This window comes from Heptranchias perlo, chromosome 10, assembly GCF_035084215.1.
Source record: "Heptranchias perlo isolate sHepPer1 chromosome 10, sHepPer1.hap1, whole genome shotgun sequence".
NCBI classification, from domain to species: domain Eukaryota; kingdom Metazoa; phylum Chordata; class Chondrichthyes; order Hexanchiformes; family Hexanchidae; genus Heptranchias; species Heptranchias perlo.
Genome location: NC_090334.1, coordinates 82,277,808 through 82,295,649, shown reverse-complemented (window position 1 = coordinate 82,295,649; position 17,842 = coordinate 82,277,808). Strand labels below are relative to the sequence as shown.

Below are 17,842 nucleotides of genomic sequence, written 5' to 3'. Positions count from 1 at the left end.
CTCGTGCAATGTTTGTTTTTATTGTCAATCAATGTGTAATTCACCGAAAGGATTGCCTGGCTCAGCCAACAAATGAACTAAACGTACAAACCTCGAGGCTCGGTTCAATATGAATAGAAGCGGGTCTAGTGTTGGTAAAACTTTATCCCGTTTAGTTCGTGTGCCGCACGCTCTCATTCCCCCAAGCCTCGCCTCTTGGCTGTTCCTTTAAAAGATGCACCTTTGGGCGTCTTGGCACCTCTCCCGTGCCAATCAATGCAGGGCGAGGGAGAGCTCCACTGGAGGATAAGACTGGGGAGAAGCTATCACACAGGTGGGCCACCCTTTAAATAAACTTCAGTTACTTAAGAGAGAAAAGCAACAAAAAAAGTTTAATATATACATATATATTACATAAAATAATTAATAAATCCTGGTACAATTCCGTTTGCATTTGAGAGGGTTACACCTATAATAAATAACTTCCTTCTCTTAAGGAGAAATGCAACAATAACAATCTTTAATTTCAGTGAACGGAAAAGAGCTTGCCCCTGCAGTTATCAATACCAGGAACATACTAATCACAGCCATTAAATGCCATTCCAAAACGGACAGCCTCTTATGTTGATTGAAACACTGCAGCCGGTCATTGCCCAGTTTCCTGCCTTTGTGGTGCAATGATCCCACGCCTATATCCGTCACACAGTTCTCACTGAGAGAAGGGACATGCAGAATTACTCACACCCAAGTCTTGCAAGCAACTCCATGCAAGTTGTGATTGACAAGAGCTGCAAAGGAGACAAGCGTCTTTTCTTTGACCAGTCTTTGCAAAGAAAAAACCAATTATTTGCCTACATTTAAAGTAATTATTGAAACATTCAAGACTCCGGGGCCAATGCAAAGCAAATTGGAAGCTTCAAGAATAGTGCAGAAAGGCGCAGGCGCAGCGACGCTCTGGTGATTGGTCGGAGGGTGGGCAAGGGGGCGTGTCCGTTGTCGGTGATTGGTTGGTTGAATTGGGTCCTCATCTTGGCGATTGGTTGGTGGGGGCCAGGTGGCGATTGGCTGCCTTTGGAAGGGGGCGGGCGATTTCCGATTGGTCAGTCGCGGGTGTGAATGGGCGGAGTCGACGCGCCCGCGTCACAATGCCCCCTCCGGGCGGCCGGGGTTTGGCCGCAGTGTGAGTGTGGGGAGCGGAGCGAGCGAATAGGGGCTGAGCCGGGCCAGGCCGGGCAGAGCCGAGCGTGGACCGAACCGAGCCGAGCGGGACCGAGCCGAGCGGGGTCAGCAAGCGCTGTTAGAGCGCCGCGCCGGTACAGTCTAACCCACGACCCTTACCAAACCAGTGCTGAGCCGAGCTAGTCCAGTCCTAGTCTAACTTTCCCCTCTCCCCAAACCAGTGCTGAGCCGAGCTAGTCCAGTCCTAGTCTAACTTTCCCCAAACCAGTGCTGAGCCGAGCTAGTCCAGTCCTAGTCTAACTTTCCCCAAACCAGTGCTGAGCCGAGCTAGTCCAGTCCTAGTCTAACTTTCCCCAAACCAGTGCTGAGCCGAGCTAGTCCAGTTCTAGTCTAACTTTCCCCTCTCCCCAAACCAGTGCTGAGCCGAGCTAGTCCAACTTTCCCCCAAACCAGTGCTGAGCCGAGCTAGTCCAGTCCTAGTCTAACTTTCCCCTCTCCCCAAACCAATGCTGAGCCGAGCTAGTCCAATCCTCTTTCCCCAAACCAATGCTGAGCCGAGCTAGTCCAATTTATCCCTATTCCTTACTAGCCTGAACCAGGCTTGGATTGGCAACACCACCACCACGGAGTGTTAAACCCAAATCCCACCTCCTTCTGTACACAGCCAGTGCTTGAAACCAGCCAGTCCCGACACTTTGCCTTTTTTTAAAAATAGGTAGGTAGGTGGTTGGGGGGAGGAGGGAAAATATAATCCCAGTCCTTGGAGTCATTGCATTGCAAAAAAAAAAGCCAGTGTGGATCCTACTGTTGCCGGGACCGTGAGCGTCTTCATCTCCTTGGAAGATTTATTATAAAAGCTAGTAAGCAGAAGAGCGAAGGCATGCTGGATTTTAAAGGGATCTATCACCTTATCGTTGTAGGCGCGGTGCTGTCAACTTTCTGGGTTCAGGTATGCAATGAAATAATCCACATTAGGCTGCATTGCGTTGTGATTTATTTTTTTTGCACACTTAATGCTACGGTGTGCATCAGCTCCACAGTTTTATATATTTTATTTTATAGGCGTCCTTCGCAACGGGCTATTTCGAGATCAGGTTTAACTCCGTGCAAAACGTTAACGGCGAATTGGAGAATGGGGATTGTTGCGATGGGTCTAGGAATTCCCTGGATCGAAAATGCACCAAGGACGAGTGTGACACCTATTTTAAAATCTGTTTGAAGGAGTATCAGGCACGTATTACCACCTCCGGAAGCTGCACTTTTGGGACTGGATTAAGCCCTGTGCTGGGGAAAAATACTTTTTCTCTCTCGGATAAAAGCACCGTTGGGAAAATTGTTATACCGTTTCAGTTTGCATGGCCGGTAAGTGCACTTTTAATGTCGACTTGTTATTGCATTGGGCGTTATGGACGAATTTGCAAACTGCTTCGTGCAAATGAATTATAAATCGCACTTTTCAGGTTGTTAATCTCTTTTTAAACCCACCCCCCGTTTAAACTACCTTCTCCAGATAATTGCAGCCCCTGAAGCCCAGCTGTCATTTTCTGCGGCTTGAGCTGGATTGCATGATTATTTTTGATTCAAAAACCTTAAATTGTGGAGGAATGGGGACAGCGATTGCAGAATTTCCCCATGATTGGGATTTGTAATTTATTTGAAACGCACTACGATCCGTCACACTAAATCCCGACTTATAAATAATTTGAAACTAACGACTGTTGTATTTTTTGTTGCAAATTTGTTTCTAAATATCTGTTGGGAGAAAAAGACCTGCCGCGTTTTGATACTTTTAACGCCGGTGCAAAAAAAAAATGCACAAACTTGACGAGGTTTGAGTTGATCACTGCGATGCAAGAACTGGAGAAACTGAGATGTAAAGAAGCCAAGTTAAGTTGCTTGGCGTCTTTACCAGGTGGGTTACAGAGACCTCCGCCCCATGCTTTGGAAAGTCTTGGATTTGTACAGCATCTTAAGGAGTTAGTAATTTAGGTGATGACTATACATATGTGGCTCATTAGAAATAGAAATCAGTTTTGGTTGGCACCAGTTTGAAATGGAGTGGGAGATATGAAGGCAGCCCATGCTCCCACTTGATGCACATGCCGGGGTGGTGTTTGTAACCGACTTGTGCAGCTCCTGATGCACTTTTTAAAAAGCACTTGCGTCATTTTCTATTTGTGACTTGCTCTCGCGGTAGATTTCAGAATGCAATGTACCTCCCGACTCTGGCCCGTCTCAAACCCCATGCGCAGTCTTTTAACACTAACCGGGCAATTATTTAACTAACAAAAACAAAAAAAAAACCGTGTTTGATTCAATCTCGGGTGCATTGTATTTTATTAAATGTATTAATTGCAAGGATGATTTTTTTTTTCCCTGTGCGTTACGGTGCATCTTATTGCATGCACTGCATTAATGGATCTCCGCATGTTTTTTGTTTGTTACGATTCTCTCCCTGTACATTTTTTTTCATGCCTTTTGCTGCATTTATATTTGAGTGTTGTGCACTCCCTCTCGCTGCACGCACACTCCCGGGTTTGATGTTCAGGTGGGGCTGGTGCCCGCGCGCGCTCGCGCTCCGACCCCGCCCTCCCCGGGGTGGGGAGCGCGAGCGTGTCTCGCGCCGATTCCGTTAGATTCCCGCGCGCGCGGAGCCTGGCACGCGCTGGAGCTGTCGCCCGGGCTGTGAGGGAATGGAGGAGGAAAGGAGGGAGGGAATGGGGGGTTAGGGGGAAAGGAGGGAGGGAATGGGGGGTTAGGGGGAAAGGAGGGAGGGAATGGGGGGTGAGGGGGAAAGGAGGGAGGGAATGGGGGGTGAGGGGGAAAGGAGGGAGGGAATGGGGGGTGAGGGGGAAAGGAGGGAGGGAATGGGGGGTTAGGGGGAAGGAGGGAGGGAATGGGGGGTTAGGGGGAAGGAGGGAGGGAATGGGGGGTTAGGGGGAAGGAGGGAGGGAATGGGGGGTTAGGGAGGTAGGAGGGAGGGAATGGGGGGTTAGGGAGGTAGGAGGAAGGCGGGAGGGGTGAGAGGATTAGAAAGCAATTTTCTCTATTCCCCTCCCCACATTTGGCGCTGGGCTTTATTTGCCTCCCAGCAGATTACAAGGGTTGGGGAGGAGGGGGGGTGGTGAAGGAGGAAGTGTCTAGTCAGGATGCTCCAGGCAGTCTGAGTGTTTAATCTTTTCCTGACCCCCATTTTCATATGAGGGGACTTTTGGGGGGTTGGGGAGAAAGGGACTGAGATTAGGGTGACCGATTCCGAAACAGGAGCCTGTTCTGCCATTCAGTGAGATCGTGGCTGAGCTATGACCTAACTCCGTTTGAGGGGTGGGGGGAGGAAAGGGAAATGGTGAGGAGCTGAGGATTGAAAGGGGGCCATGGGATATTGAAAGGAGAGTGCGTAAGGATAAGGGGCCCTGGAATTGCCGGGAGAGGAGGTTAGGGTGATGGATCTCGGAGGTAAGAGGGGCAGAATGCCCAGGGAAGGGAGAAAAGAGGCATGAAGGTATGATTGTTGGGTCGGGGGGTGCTTGGGAGAAGTGAGGCTGTGATGAGTAGCAGTGACATTGTAGGGCAGGTGCTGACATGTATTGGGGAGGGAAGGAATTCTGACATTAAGGAGAAAGAATACAGCTCTTAAGTTTCATTGAGAATGTGTATCATTCTTTTCTCCTGGCAACTTGAAGGCACTGAAAAGTGGGTATGGGTTCTCAAATTGTTTCTCTCCTCAAAAGTTATTTTCGCACGTTTTCATTTGTTTCCATGTCAGATTGTGACTCTTGTACGGCGGTGTACAAACTCGGGTTGGTGAATTACCTGTTAATCTGTATGCCAAGCAGGCATTAGGATGGTATGCACTGGAGTTATGGGGAAACACTTGTGTGAAGTACCCTTATGACTGGAAGCTTTTATATATAAAAAAAAATCACCAAATTTTACGAGTTGTATTTTAGATATGCTGGGTTAATGCAAATCAGGATGAATCTTCTCACCGTAAGAAAATAAAGTTGGCGGGGGGGGGGGGGGGGGAAGGAATAATCATCTGTTGAACCTTCGCTAGATCTGTATGTGTCCCAGCGATCTCACTGCTACTGTTTCTGGGATGAAAGTCCAGGAGGAGTGATAAGAATATTTTAGTTAGGCGTGTTATTTGAGAGTATGTTGCTCTGTTACCTGTAACAGAACACCTTTTTGCGTTCCTGGGTTCATTTGAAGCCCTACAATCTCGTTGATCTTAAAGAGACAAGGGAGGGGAGGAGGTGAAGGAGAGAGGGTAAATACAACAATTGTGATCAGTAACACAAAATAGCATCATGAGCAAGCAGTGCAGTGACACCGTTGTCTTGTCTATATATTGGAATGAGAAGTAAATTGCTTACTAAACACAAGGGGTAGCAGTGCTCCAAAATAGCATACTGGCAAAAGAACCAGAAGGGAGGTGAGGAGAAATTTTTTTGTGCAGCGAATTATGATCAGGAATATGCCACCTGAGAGGGTGGTGGAAGCAGATTCAGTAGTCCCTTTCAAGAGGGAATTGGATATATGCTTGAAAAGGAAAAAGTGGGTTGAGAGACTAATTGGATAGGTCTTTCAAAAAGCTGGCAGAGACACGATGGGCTGAATGGTCTCCATCTGTGCTGTATTATTTGATGAAATAGCACTCTCTCAGAATTTTGTTACGCGAGCATTGAAATGTAATAGTTTTCCTTAAGTACAAGATTTTGTTTGCTGCCTAATTGACACTTAAGGCAAGGATTACCACAAAATGTAAGGAAGGTATTAGCTACTCTCAACGCACGAGACTGTTCTTTCGTAGCAGTTAACAGGTATTCTAAAATGGCAGTGGGTGTGGGGGGGATATCACTGCGTCAATTTCACTGCACTCCCTCCATGGTAAGTATATCCTTTCTTAGGTAAGGAGACCAAAACTGCACACAATACTCCAGGTGTGGTCTCACCAAGGCCCTGTATAACTGCAGTAAGACATCTTGCTCCTGTACTTAAATCTTGCAATGAAGGCCAACATACCATTTGCCTTCCTAGCTGCTTGCGGCACCTGTATGTTTGCTTTCGGTGACTGGTGTACAAGGACACCCAAGTCCCTTTGTACATCAACATTTCCCAATCTATCACCATTTAAATAATACTCTGCCTTTCTGTTTTTCCTTCCGAAGTGGATAACTTCACATTTATCCACGTTATACTGCATCTGCCATGTATTTGCCCACTCACTCAACTTGTCTAAATTGCCTTGAAGCCTCTTTGCATCCTCCTCACAACTCACAATCCCACCTAGTTTTGTGTTGTCAGCAAATATTACATTTGGTTCCCTCATCCAAATCATTGATATATATTGTGAATAGCTGGGGCCCAAGCACTGATCCCTGCAGTACCCCACTAGTCACTGCCTGCCACCCTGCAAAAGACCCATTTATTCCTACTCTCTTTCCTGTCTGTTAACTAATTTTCAATCCATGCCAGTATATTACCCCCAATCCCATGTGCTCTAATTTTGCACACTAACTTCTTATATGGGACTTTATCAAAGGGTCTTCTGAAAATCCAAATATGCCACATCTACTGGTTCTCCCTTATCTATTCTACCAGTTACATCTAAAAAAAACTCCAGTAGGTTTGTCAAACATGATTTCCCTTTCATAAATCCATGTTGACTTTGCCTAATCCCATTGATATTTTCTAAGTGTCCTGTTATCACATCCTTTAATAGATGCTAGCATTTTCCCTATTTCTGATAGGCTAACCGGTCTGTAGTTCTGTTTTCTCTCTCCCTTTTTAAAATAGTGGGGTTACATTTGCCACCCTCCAATCTGCAGGAACTGTTCCATAATCTACAGAATTTTGGAAGATGACAACCAATGCATTCACTATTTCCATGGCTACCTCTTTTAGTACTCTGGGATGCAGATTATCAGGCCCTGGGGATTTATTGGCTTTCAGTGTCATTAATTTCTCCAGCACTTTTTTTTACTAATACTAATTTCCTTTAATTCCTCCTCCTCCTCACTAGTCCCTTGGTTCCCTAGCATTTCTGGGAAGTTATTTGTGTCCTCTTCCATGAAGACAGAACCAAAGTATTTGTTTAATTGCTCTGCCATTTCCCTGTTCCCCATTATAAATTCTCCTGTTTCTGACTGTAAGGGGACCTACATTTGTCTTCAATTTTTTTCTTTTCACATACTTGTAGAAGCATTTACGGCCCGCTTTTATGTTCCTTGCAAGTTTACTCTCCGACTCTATTTTTCCACTCTTAATCAATCTCTTGGTCCTTTTTTTGCTGAATTCTAAACTGCTCCCGATCCTCAGGCTTGTTACTTTTTTTTTGGTCAGATTGCATTCTGTAAACTTTCTGTTGGGTAGCAGTTATTTTCCAAAAAATGCACATGATATTTCTTAATTTTGATGTTATAATGAACTTGGGGGTCTATATTAATGGCAGAATCTTCCAACTTGCTGACTCCGCTTCATTCTGTTTTTCCTTATTCACGGGTGTGCTGCCTGTTTAATTCATGTTGTCCCCACTTTGTTCCGTCTAAGGTTGGTCCTTGGTCCCAACGATTGAGACCATCCTTGATTGTTGTGGTAAAATGCAGATTATCTGATCTGGTGTCTTTCAGCACCGCTGCTGCTTACCAGCCTCCAATCTGTTGTTGAACACAGTAAAAGGCAGATGTGGGCCTGGGTTTGGTTGCATTTCATATTGTGCTGTGGTGAGCGGAGAATGGGGAAATGTTTTTTTTTGTTAGTGTAAATGTTGAATGTGGTAACCTGGTACTGTTACCTTGGAGGTTGGTATTCAGCTGGTGTATGTTATCCAAACCACCAGAGTTGTAATGAAATGACTTCAGGAGATTGCTACCTTGTGCCTCTGATGTGGTGGAGACTCAGGCCAGTCAGACAAAGGCATGCTCAAGGGGCATATGATTGTGTTTTGAAGTGACTGATAAATCAGGAAAGGATAAGTGAGGGGGAAATCTAGTGACATGGCAAATAAATCCTTTCCCCAAGAACTGAGTAAATTTAAATGGAATCTAAGATGTCTGTGACTGAGTTAAGCAGGGAGTATGATGGTGAACTAACAGTTGTAACGGTGAAATATTAAAGTATTGTGCAACAGAACCCCATTTAAGGCTCTTCCCCCCCCCCCCCCCCCCCCCCGCCCCCCCCAATTGCTCCGTGTGGAAAGCTAATGTGCCGTTCAGCCATATAGACTACAAAAAGGCTCCAGATTTAATTACCAATCTGTATTGAATCGGCTTCAGTACCCTTAGGCTAGAGAGGGAGAAATTAGCCAGGAGTTCAGGGTGTATCCAGTGACCCCTGCTGGAAAGTGTGGTTGTTTGGTACAGACAGGATTAGGATCAGCTGTGATGTACCACTTGGTTGAATAGCCAAACACCACTTGCTGTCTGGCCTCACACATGGGCAGTGGTCACTAGGTTGAGTTCCTGGAGTCCACTGCTGCCCACAAAACTGTACCCCCAGCATGATTCCACTTTGAGAGGAGGGGAGAAAATTTGGAGTTGGGAAGGACAAAGGTAGCTTGAGGTGTTGACCTTGTCATCAGGTACCACAATAGAATGTAGTATGGAGTTGCCCAGCATTCTGAGAACATTGGTTTGGAGTAGACTATTGGGTGTTCAAGTATGTAGTGATGGGTGATGACAAGAGTGATCAGAAGGCCTGCATCTTAATAGGACAAAAGTCAATGAGCAAGTCTCCAGCCACCTGTTGAGACCTTTTTTCTTCATAAGCCAAATGTTTAACTAAATCAGCAAAGGGTTGGAATGTTTACATTCAGAAAAACTCTAGATCATTAATTTCGCAAGCTCAAGTCCCATTTAAGGTGACATCCAGACCTTAAAAGGGAAATTTAGGGGAGCCCTGCTTTGCATCTGCCATTGCCTCCTTGTGTCTCCCAATCTCTGCTCCTTTACCCTGCACCACCATATAATCTTCAATTCATGTCCAGGGATGCCAAGGTTAGTTTTCTGTCTTTTGCGGTAGTTTGTTGCTGGCAGCACAAAATTCTCAGGGTATTTGCATTTATAACCCTCTGGGTAATGACTCCATGACATAATTTGTACTTTCTGGAGACGGTTGAGAACATGTGGTGTGAGGTGGGGAATGTGCAGTGATGTCAGTCCCTAATCTGCACCTTGAAATTAATTTAAAAGAAATATTTCAGTCAAGCTCTCAACATCGTGAACAAGTAGCTTGAATGGAATACTAGACAGTCTTCATCCTGCTTGTGGTATGCTGACTTCAAGGCCTTCAAGTATGAGATCTACTCACTTAAATGGGATGTAAACTGTTTCTATGGGCATCCGTGTATCCGCTACAAAGAGCAAGTAGGGAAGGGAAGCATGTAATTTCAAAGCAAAACAGTAAGTTAGTTCCTCGCTGCTTGTTTAAATGGGAGCAACGTGACCATTGACCTGTCTTCAGCTGCGGTGGGAAACTGTGCAGTATTGAAGGGAAGTTTACAGCTCCTAAAACAATACTTCAACTAAGACTTTCAGTGCAGTGTTTATATAGTTATAAAAAGTTTAGAATTATCTACCATATGGTCATAGCTTTTATTAGTTGGGCCTCTTGAGTCTGGCAAATCGTCACCCCCTCTTCAAAATCAAATGGTTACAAGGAAGGATTAGTATCCATTTTTGTTATTTGTGGGGGTGGAGTGGGTTGTCGAATTGTTTGACCAGCACTAGTGATCCGGTGATGGGAATGAGATGTTAAACAGAGGCCCCGTCTACACTCGGGTGGACGTAAAAATCCCACAACACTATTTGAAGAAGAGGAGGGGATTTCTCCCCGGTGCCCCAGGACAATATTTATCCCTCAATCAACATCTCACAGATTATATGGTCATTATCATATTGCTATTTATGGGACCTTGCTGTGCGCAAATTGGCTGCCACATTTCCTACATTAAAACAGTGACTACTCTTCAAAAGTACTTCATTGGCTGTAAAGCGCTTTGGGACGTCATCGTTTTTTTCCACTGGTGTGTTACTTGCTTCAGAGTTACTGAGCCCAAAAAATATGAAACTGAACCAACATGCCCAGTTGATGCTGAACCATCCTTTGATTTATGACTACATCTCTGCCAATGTTTGTTTCTCACTAACTCTTTCCATCTGTACCTACACCAGCACTCCATTTTGAAGACTTTTTAAAAAAAGTGACCAATAGAACAAATGTTAAATTCAAAGTTACAAAAAAATGATTTGCGTTCTGGTGAGAATCCCTCCAATTGTAATGTTCTTGCTGTATTTCCATGGCTCGTGCGGGTTAGGTGCATTCAATAATGTGAGCCTTCTTAAGCCTGCAGAAAGAACGAACAAACAAACTTGCGTTTATATAATGCCTTTCACGGCCTTGGGATGTCCCAAAGCGTCAAAGAACTTTTGAAATGTAGGAAAGACGGCAGCCAATTTGCGCACAGCAAGGTCCCACAAACAGCAATGTGATAATGACCAAATAATCTGTGAGATGTTGGTTGAGGGATAAATATTAGCCAGGACACGGGAGAACTCCCCTATTCTTCGAATAGTGACAAGGGATCTTTTACGTCTACTTGAGAGGGCAGATGGGGCCTTGGTTTAATGTCTATCGGAAAGACGGTGTCTCCAACAGTGCAGTGCTCCCTCAGTAAGACTGGCAGCCTAGTGCTTTGTGCTCAAGGCTCTGCAGGACACCCCCTGCGCACTGAGGTTTTGTCAAAAGCACTGATGCTAGACTATCAAGAGAATGACAATTGGAGACCAGTGACGTATGAGCACTGCTGCCCCTTTACTCAACCCCCCACCTCCACCCCCCAAAAAAAAAACCCTTCCCTTAATGTTGTGCTAGATGGTCCAATAGGATGCCGACCTGTGTTTTCCTCTGACCCAAAAGAAATATGAGCCCGGAGGATCTTGGCAAAAGGACCAGCGGGAAGATGAGAATTATTTTTTACGCAGCGAGTTATGATTTGGAATGCACTGCCTGAAAAGGCGGTGGATGCAGATTCAATAGTAACTTTCAAAAGGAAATTGGATAAATTTGTAGGGCTGTGGGACTAATTGAATAGCTCTTTCAAAGAGTTGGCACAGGCACGTTGGGCCAAATAGCCTCCTTGTGTGCTATACGATTATATATCTGAGGTGTGGAGTTTGCTGCCTTTATTATTGGTGATGCACCAATGGTGGAGTGCTGCCCACCTGTCCCCAGTGGCACATTGTCAATACAAAAATGCAATAAAGCTAAGAGTACCACTCGAATGGAGGCATAAGTGCTTAAATGCCTTTGTAGTGGTGCTGAGTTTTAGAGAAGACTGAAGTGCGGATTATTGCGTGACTTGTGTAACTTAGCTGCATGCACATTGAGTTTACTTGCTTGCCTGAAGTATCAGAGTAGTTTGGTTAGTACAAAAAAAAGTAGAGGGTGGCTTAAGTACACATCACGATGTGTTAGGGTCTGGCATATGTATTGGCACCTGCTGTTCAGTGTTACTTCATTATTGAGCCACCCTGTTGGATGGGACTCCATGAAGCTAGTGCAACCAAATTGGAATGGGATTTAGTTGCTGCAGTATCTTCATGCAGCAAGTTGCTCGTTCAGCGGAAGGAATGCTGTGTAGCTGAGCTCAGTGACATTATGAATTAAACATTGAAAAGAGTTGGATGTCATCAACTTCTTGATGTGTTAACTGCCTTGTGACATGCTTCAGCCTATGCGTTGGGAATGAAAGAAAATCCCTAATGGGGAAGTGGGTTGGGATGGACATTTTGGCTCATTAAACCCACTCCTTCCTGTAAAATTTCTCCTTGATCTCCTGAGGTAATCTAATGAAACTCTGGAATATCAATCTAACCTTACAGCCTTGCATTATTCAAGCCTGACTGGTTGCACACTACAGATATTTCCATTATCCTAACAGCACAGGCACTGTTATCCTATATATAATGTATAGAGGAGGATCACACGGCGGTAACGTGGCTCCAGTTGAGGCGACTGTGTGTGCAAGCTACTTGAGTGTTGCTCCTGCAGTTTGACATCTTGTAGCACGTTCCCAGACATCGTTGTGTTCTCCATATAAAACCTTATACTCCTGTAAAGGCAGCTGCTACAACATTCGCGTGCATGCGTGTGACCAGTTTAAATCAAATATGGCTTAGCATATTAAATGCTTAACTGTCCTTCTAGTTCTGCTTCCATGCAGACTGTCTAGAGTTTTTTTAAATAAGAACTGTTTGCATATTAGTTCTCCAACTTCCAAGAAAATTTATTAATTCAGAGTCTTCCTGAAATCCATCACTGACTAAGTTTTATGCCATAGGACAGGGCAGTCCGGCTTCTGTATTCTAATGGGGATTAAGGCCGCTAGCTGGTGTCTGTCTTGTGTAGGCTTTGTGTAGCTAATCTGTACAAAAATCACTTTAATGCCTATGGAAATTAGCTACCCAAGTGTTTTCTTCGAATGAGGTTGGCATTTTAAAATAAAAAATTCTTCAAACATAAGTTACATTTTTTTAAACGCATAGTTTGTATAAACTGGTTTATCTGCACCCCAGCCTAGTCGTGTCAAAAGGTAATAGAATAGTCCTGCCTTTGATATCATACTTGAATGTAGCTAGTCAGGACAATAAACTTCTGAAGCGTGCTGACTGTAATTGACTCTGGAGTTTATTGTAAAAGGATCCCTTACACGGCAGTGAGATTAGGGGCCTGCCACCTGTTGCCTTTTCAACATTTTCTTAACCTTTCTATCTACTGGTGCCCCGAGTACTACTTCCATTGCTGGCTTCAAAGAATTGGGTTTGTCATTTGAAACTTTAATATATGTTCCCTTTAACTTTGGACTCTGGGAATTTTCTTTTTTGATTATGGTTCAATGCACTTACTGTCTTAAACAGGAGGGAAGGGTTTGGCATGTAGTGGTTGTATTAGGTGTGGGGATGACAGCTGTCTTTTTATGTCTTTAAAACATGATTCCATTCTGGCACAAAATGAACTTTAGCAGTGTGTTTTGAAATATAGTTAAAATACCTTAGATCATTAGTAAGATTTTACTTTGTGTTGCCCCCCCACCCCACCCCCCAAACCTCATAGTTGTGAATCTTCTACAAAGACCAAAGTGATTCAAATTGAAAAGTAAACTGATTATATTTTAAAAGACCAGGTGTTTGTGACTCCTGACCTACTGACGGGTGGGGGTGGGAGCGCGCGCAGACTTGATCTTGGCATTTCCCAGGACAGCACATTCCTGACCAGGCTCGTGGTTTTTTTTTTGGGTGGGGTGGGCGGGGGAAAAGAGAGACTACGCACTTCCTCACAAACTGAAGTGGGGAAATCAGATTGTGAGCCATCCCAGGTTTCCTGCCTCGTACATCACTTCTTCGTGGCTGGTCATGGCTGTTGGCAGAAATCTGTGGTAGCTTGTTGCCCTATTCGCTAAGCTGAGGATGTTGCATTGTTCTGGGTGGGAGTGGGGGATGTGGGGAGATCCTGGTGTAAGCAAGAATGAGAAAAGTGGAAGCTGATGACGAGCAGTGCCAGAGATCTGGGAGTAGGAACTGATCCTTTCACCAGGAAATGGTCTACAGTGTGAAAGAAAGAAGTTGCGTTTTACACAGTGCCTTTCACGATCTCAGGAAGTCACAAAGCGCTTTCCAACGAATTAAGTATTTCTGAAGTGTAGTCACTGTTGTAACATAGGCAAATGTGGCAGCCACTTTGTGCACAGCAAGATCCCACAGCAATGAGATAAATGATAATCTGTTTTTAGTGATTTTGGTTGAGATAAATATTGTCCAGGACACTGGGGAGAACTCTTCTCTTTAGTGATGCCATGAGATTTTTAAAATCCACCTGAGGGCAGATGGGGCCTCGGTTTAACATCTTGGATGAAAGACGGCACCTCCGACAGTGCAGCACTCCCTCGGTACTGCATTGGGAGTGTCAGCCTGGATTGTCTGCTCAATCCTGTGGAGTGGGGCTTGAACTCACGACCTTCTGACTGAGGCGAGAGTGCTACCCACTGAGCCACGGGCTGATGCCCTGAGATGCTCTTTGGTGTGAGGAGCGCTATTCAAATGTAAGCTGTTGGTAACTTAGCAGCTCCAAACCTGCAGCGCAACCTTTAATGAAGTCTGCTATTAACAACAGGTAAGACTCAAGTCTGGCTTATCAACGCAGTTTCATTCTGATCCATAGAGGGCATTCAACTTTCACAAGAACCAGTATCTTGATGTGCACTAACTTTGAATCTCCAAGTTTATAGTAATGAGGCTTAACCGTCTCTGCGACAGCTAAATGTGAAACTCTGCTTAAATGAATCAATGATGTGGAGATGCCGGTGATGGACTGGGGTTGACAAATGTAAGGAATCTTACAACACGAGGTTATAGTCCAACTGTTTTATTTGAAAATCACAAGCTTTCGGAGGCTTTCTCCTCACCTGACGAAGGAGAAAGCCTCCGAAAGGTTGTGCAGAATTAACGATTGTGGAGAAAGGTTGTGCAGAATTAACGATTCTGCCCTTTCAAATGTAGGTTGTGTGTGGGGAGAGCATTTTGAACTAGTTACAGGTGTCAGTAGTGGTTGGAGCAATTTGAGGTGATTAATTGAGTATCATAGACAAAGCGTATTGCGCAACATTTGAAGGGTATTGGCTTAAATGTATTTTTATATAGTGATAGTAATATGCTAAATAAGCTGAGTGACATTGAATGGAGAGCTTTTGTTGTTAACTGTCATTGTGCTTAACTGGAATAGGCAGATGTGGGACTGAATTCGGAGCATAGGAACAGGAGTAGGCCATTCAGCCCCTTAAACCTGTTCTGCCATTCAGTGAGATCATGGCTGATCTGTATCCTAACTCCACCCACCAGGCTTAGCCCCACATCTCTTAATACCCTTGGCCAGCAAAAATCTGTCACTCGGATTTGAAATTATTAATTGAGCTAACAGCTTCTGCTTTTTATGGGATAGAGTTCCACACTTCTACCAACCTTTGTGTGACGTGTTTCCTAACTTCTGTGCGGTCTGGTTGTGATTTTAAGGTTATGTCCCCTTGTCCTAGACTCCCCCCACCAGCGGAAAAAGTTTCTCTCTATCTATCCTGTCAATTCCTTTCAAAATCCTCAATCAAATCACCCCTTAACCTTCTATGTTGGTGAAAGGTGCTATATAAATGCAATTTTTTTTCTTGGAATGGCCCTAAATCATAGGTTTTCAGATCCAAATACTGTTTTAAATGGGCTTCCATGGATGATGGTCACTGCATCCAAAAGTAATTCATTTAATTCATTCAAAATGCAATTATACAGCACCTTTCATGACCTCAGGACGCTCCAAAGTGCTTTACAGACAATGAAGTACTTTTGAAGTGTAGTCGCTGTTGTAATGTAGGAAAGGCGGCAGGCAATTTGCACACGGCAAGGTCCCACAAACAGCAATGTGATAATGACCAGATCATCTTTTAGTGATGTTGGTTGAGGGATAAATATTGGCCAGCTCTTCACATAGTGCCATGAGATCTTTTATGCCCAACTGAGAGGGCAGACAGAGCCTCGGTTTAGCATATCATTTGAAAGACAGCATCTCCGACATTACAGTGCTCCCTCAGTACTGCATTGGAGTGTCACCCAGCACAAACCTCAAGTCTTGAGTGGGGCTTGAACCCACAACCGTCTGACTCTGAGGCGCGAGTGCTACCAACTGAGCCATGGCTGGCACTATATAAATGCAAGTATTTATCTTTTTAACACATTCTGCTGCAGCTGATGTGGGGCAGGTAGTGATAAACTTGAGGCTTTTTTAAAAAAAAAAGCACGCTAATTTTGTGTGGCGAGGGGAGGAAAAAAAGAACCTGATTCCTGCTGTCTGTAATATTCCAGAATTAGAGCCAAGTCTCCGTTTAAACAGTGTAATCAGTGCAGACCATCCATGGTGAAAATGACTATGTTTACTGAAGGTAATGGCAGTTTGAACCTTCCATTAGAATGAGACTGTAAGAGTACAGTACTCCAAGGCTAAATGACAGCTTCTCTGAGGCGCGATTGTGAGCTTGGCCTGCGTTGCTAGGATGCAGCTTTAATAGTCTCTTTGAGTAAGTGATTATGCCCCCTGGACAGTTACTCCAGGAGCTTGTGCACCTGTGCAGCCTTCATTTGGGGATAGAACTCCTTACTAATCTCTTGAAAAACTGTTTTGCATGTAGTTCGATTTGAAACTTAGAGGAAAAATCTGAGCCGGAAAATGTTGATGTATATTTCTTTCCCTGTTATAACCACATTTAGAAAGCGGCTGAGGTCCAATATAATTCCTTGTGGTGGGTGAATGCATTACAGGTATGCATGCGATGTGAGGCTTTGTGTACGTACATAGATGCTTTGAGCCATACACATTGGGGCTTATAATGCCAGATTTACCCACTGTCCACTTGCTGTGATGACATTGTGATTTGTTTTGTGTGTGTCTCTACTGAGCTGTAATGTTTGAAAAAAAATTAGTTGCAGTGCATGTAGGAGTGCTTGTTCTCAGTAATCGATGGGAGCTCCAAATTCTGATAACCTAGCTGCGATTCAATTCATGCTGTGGCTTTGTATCTTCGTCCTTGCAAAGTCCCCTGTTCCCGTCCACTCTGCTGCTACCGTTGGCTTCCCCTGCTACAGTGAGGTTTGTTCTCAAGGTTCTGGTCTTTGTTGTCTCAAATCTCCCCGTAGCCTTGCTCACCCGACCGCGGCAATTTCCTCCAGTGGAACGCTGTCCGGTGATGTGCTGGGGGAAAGTTTGCCTGGTGTTTCCGATCGCAGTGTGCCAAGGGCTTGCCCATCAACATCCAGGCTGGGTCTGCCATATTCAGCCCGACTGACTTCAGCCCTTCTACAGAGGCCAGCGATGTCTGAGGGCGGGGAAAGATTCTGGAGTCGTATGTAGGCTAGACCTGGTAAGGACAGTAGGTTTCCTTCCCTAAAGGACATTAGTGAACTAGATGGGTTTTTACAACAATCAGTCAGCTTCATGGTCACTTTTACTGATACTAGCTGTTTATTCCAGATTCTTTAAACTGAATTCAAATTCTCAAACTGCCATGTTGAGATTTGAACTCACATTCTCTGGATTGTTAGTCCAATAACACAATCACTTCGCTACTGTACCCGAGATATGGGTATGTATATTTGTACCTTACTGCCAGCACGAATACCAGGGAAGATACCAACAGCAAAGCAAACTGTGCCAGACGTCGCCTTTACAGTAATTGCTCACATGCATTTTTAAAGTCTATCTGGCTGCTGTACAAACCCATCGAGCAGCAGGGCTGTGTGAACGGAGTGAGGGGGCTGTTGGCCAACGTAAATGGACCATGAAATGCACGTGGTGCTGTTTTTCTAATCCTCCCTTCTGACAGCTGTTTAAAGCTGCACGCCAATGTGGACTTTCTGGCGTTTTAAACTGAGATTCCTGTTGTCCGTGAGACTTTGGGAAGCATGATTTAAGCAATACGGCCCCACGCCTGAGACCCAGTATTTGCGTTCATGAGCACTGGGGTTAAAATATTTCCCCCCGCCTCTGTCCAATCAATGAGCATGTGATTTGATGATGATGACTCGAAACAATTTCTTGCATTGAAACCATGAATGATTGATGCTCTGCAAGGCAGGCAGGGCCTTGGTTT

General features: G+C 44.6%; 1 protein-coding gene across 3 annotated transcripts in view; it reads left to right on the top strand.

The window, feature by feature from the left end:
* Window positions 1-1,125: 1,125 nt before the first annotated feature.
* The window catches only part of jag2b (jagged canonical Notch ligand 2b), a 153,805-nt gene continuing 137,088 nt past the window's right edge, over window positions 1,126-17,842 (top strand). For 2 of the 3 annotated variants that reach the window (XM_067992093.1, XM_067992094.1), the window contains exons 1-2: window positions 1,126-2,107; window positions 2,221-2,520. In XM_067992093.1, coding sequence (XP_067848194.1) covers window positions 2,039-2,107; window positions 2,221-2,520 — 369 coding nt within the window. In that variant the 5' untranslated portion in view covers window positions 1,126-2,038. Of the gene's footprint in view, window positions 2,108-2,220; window positions 2,521-4,824; window positions 4,852-17,842 lie in introns of those variants that run through there. The other variant, XM_067992095.1, reaches the window with a different exon arrangement.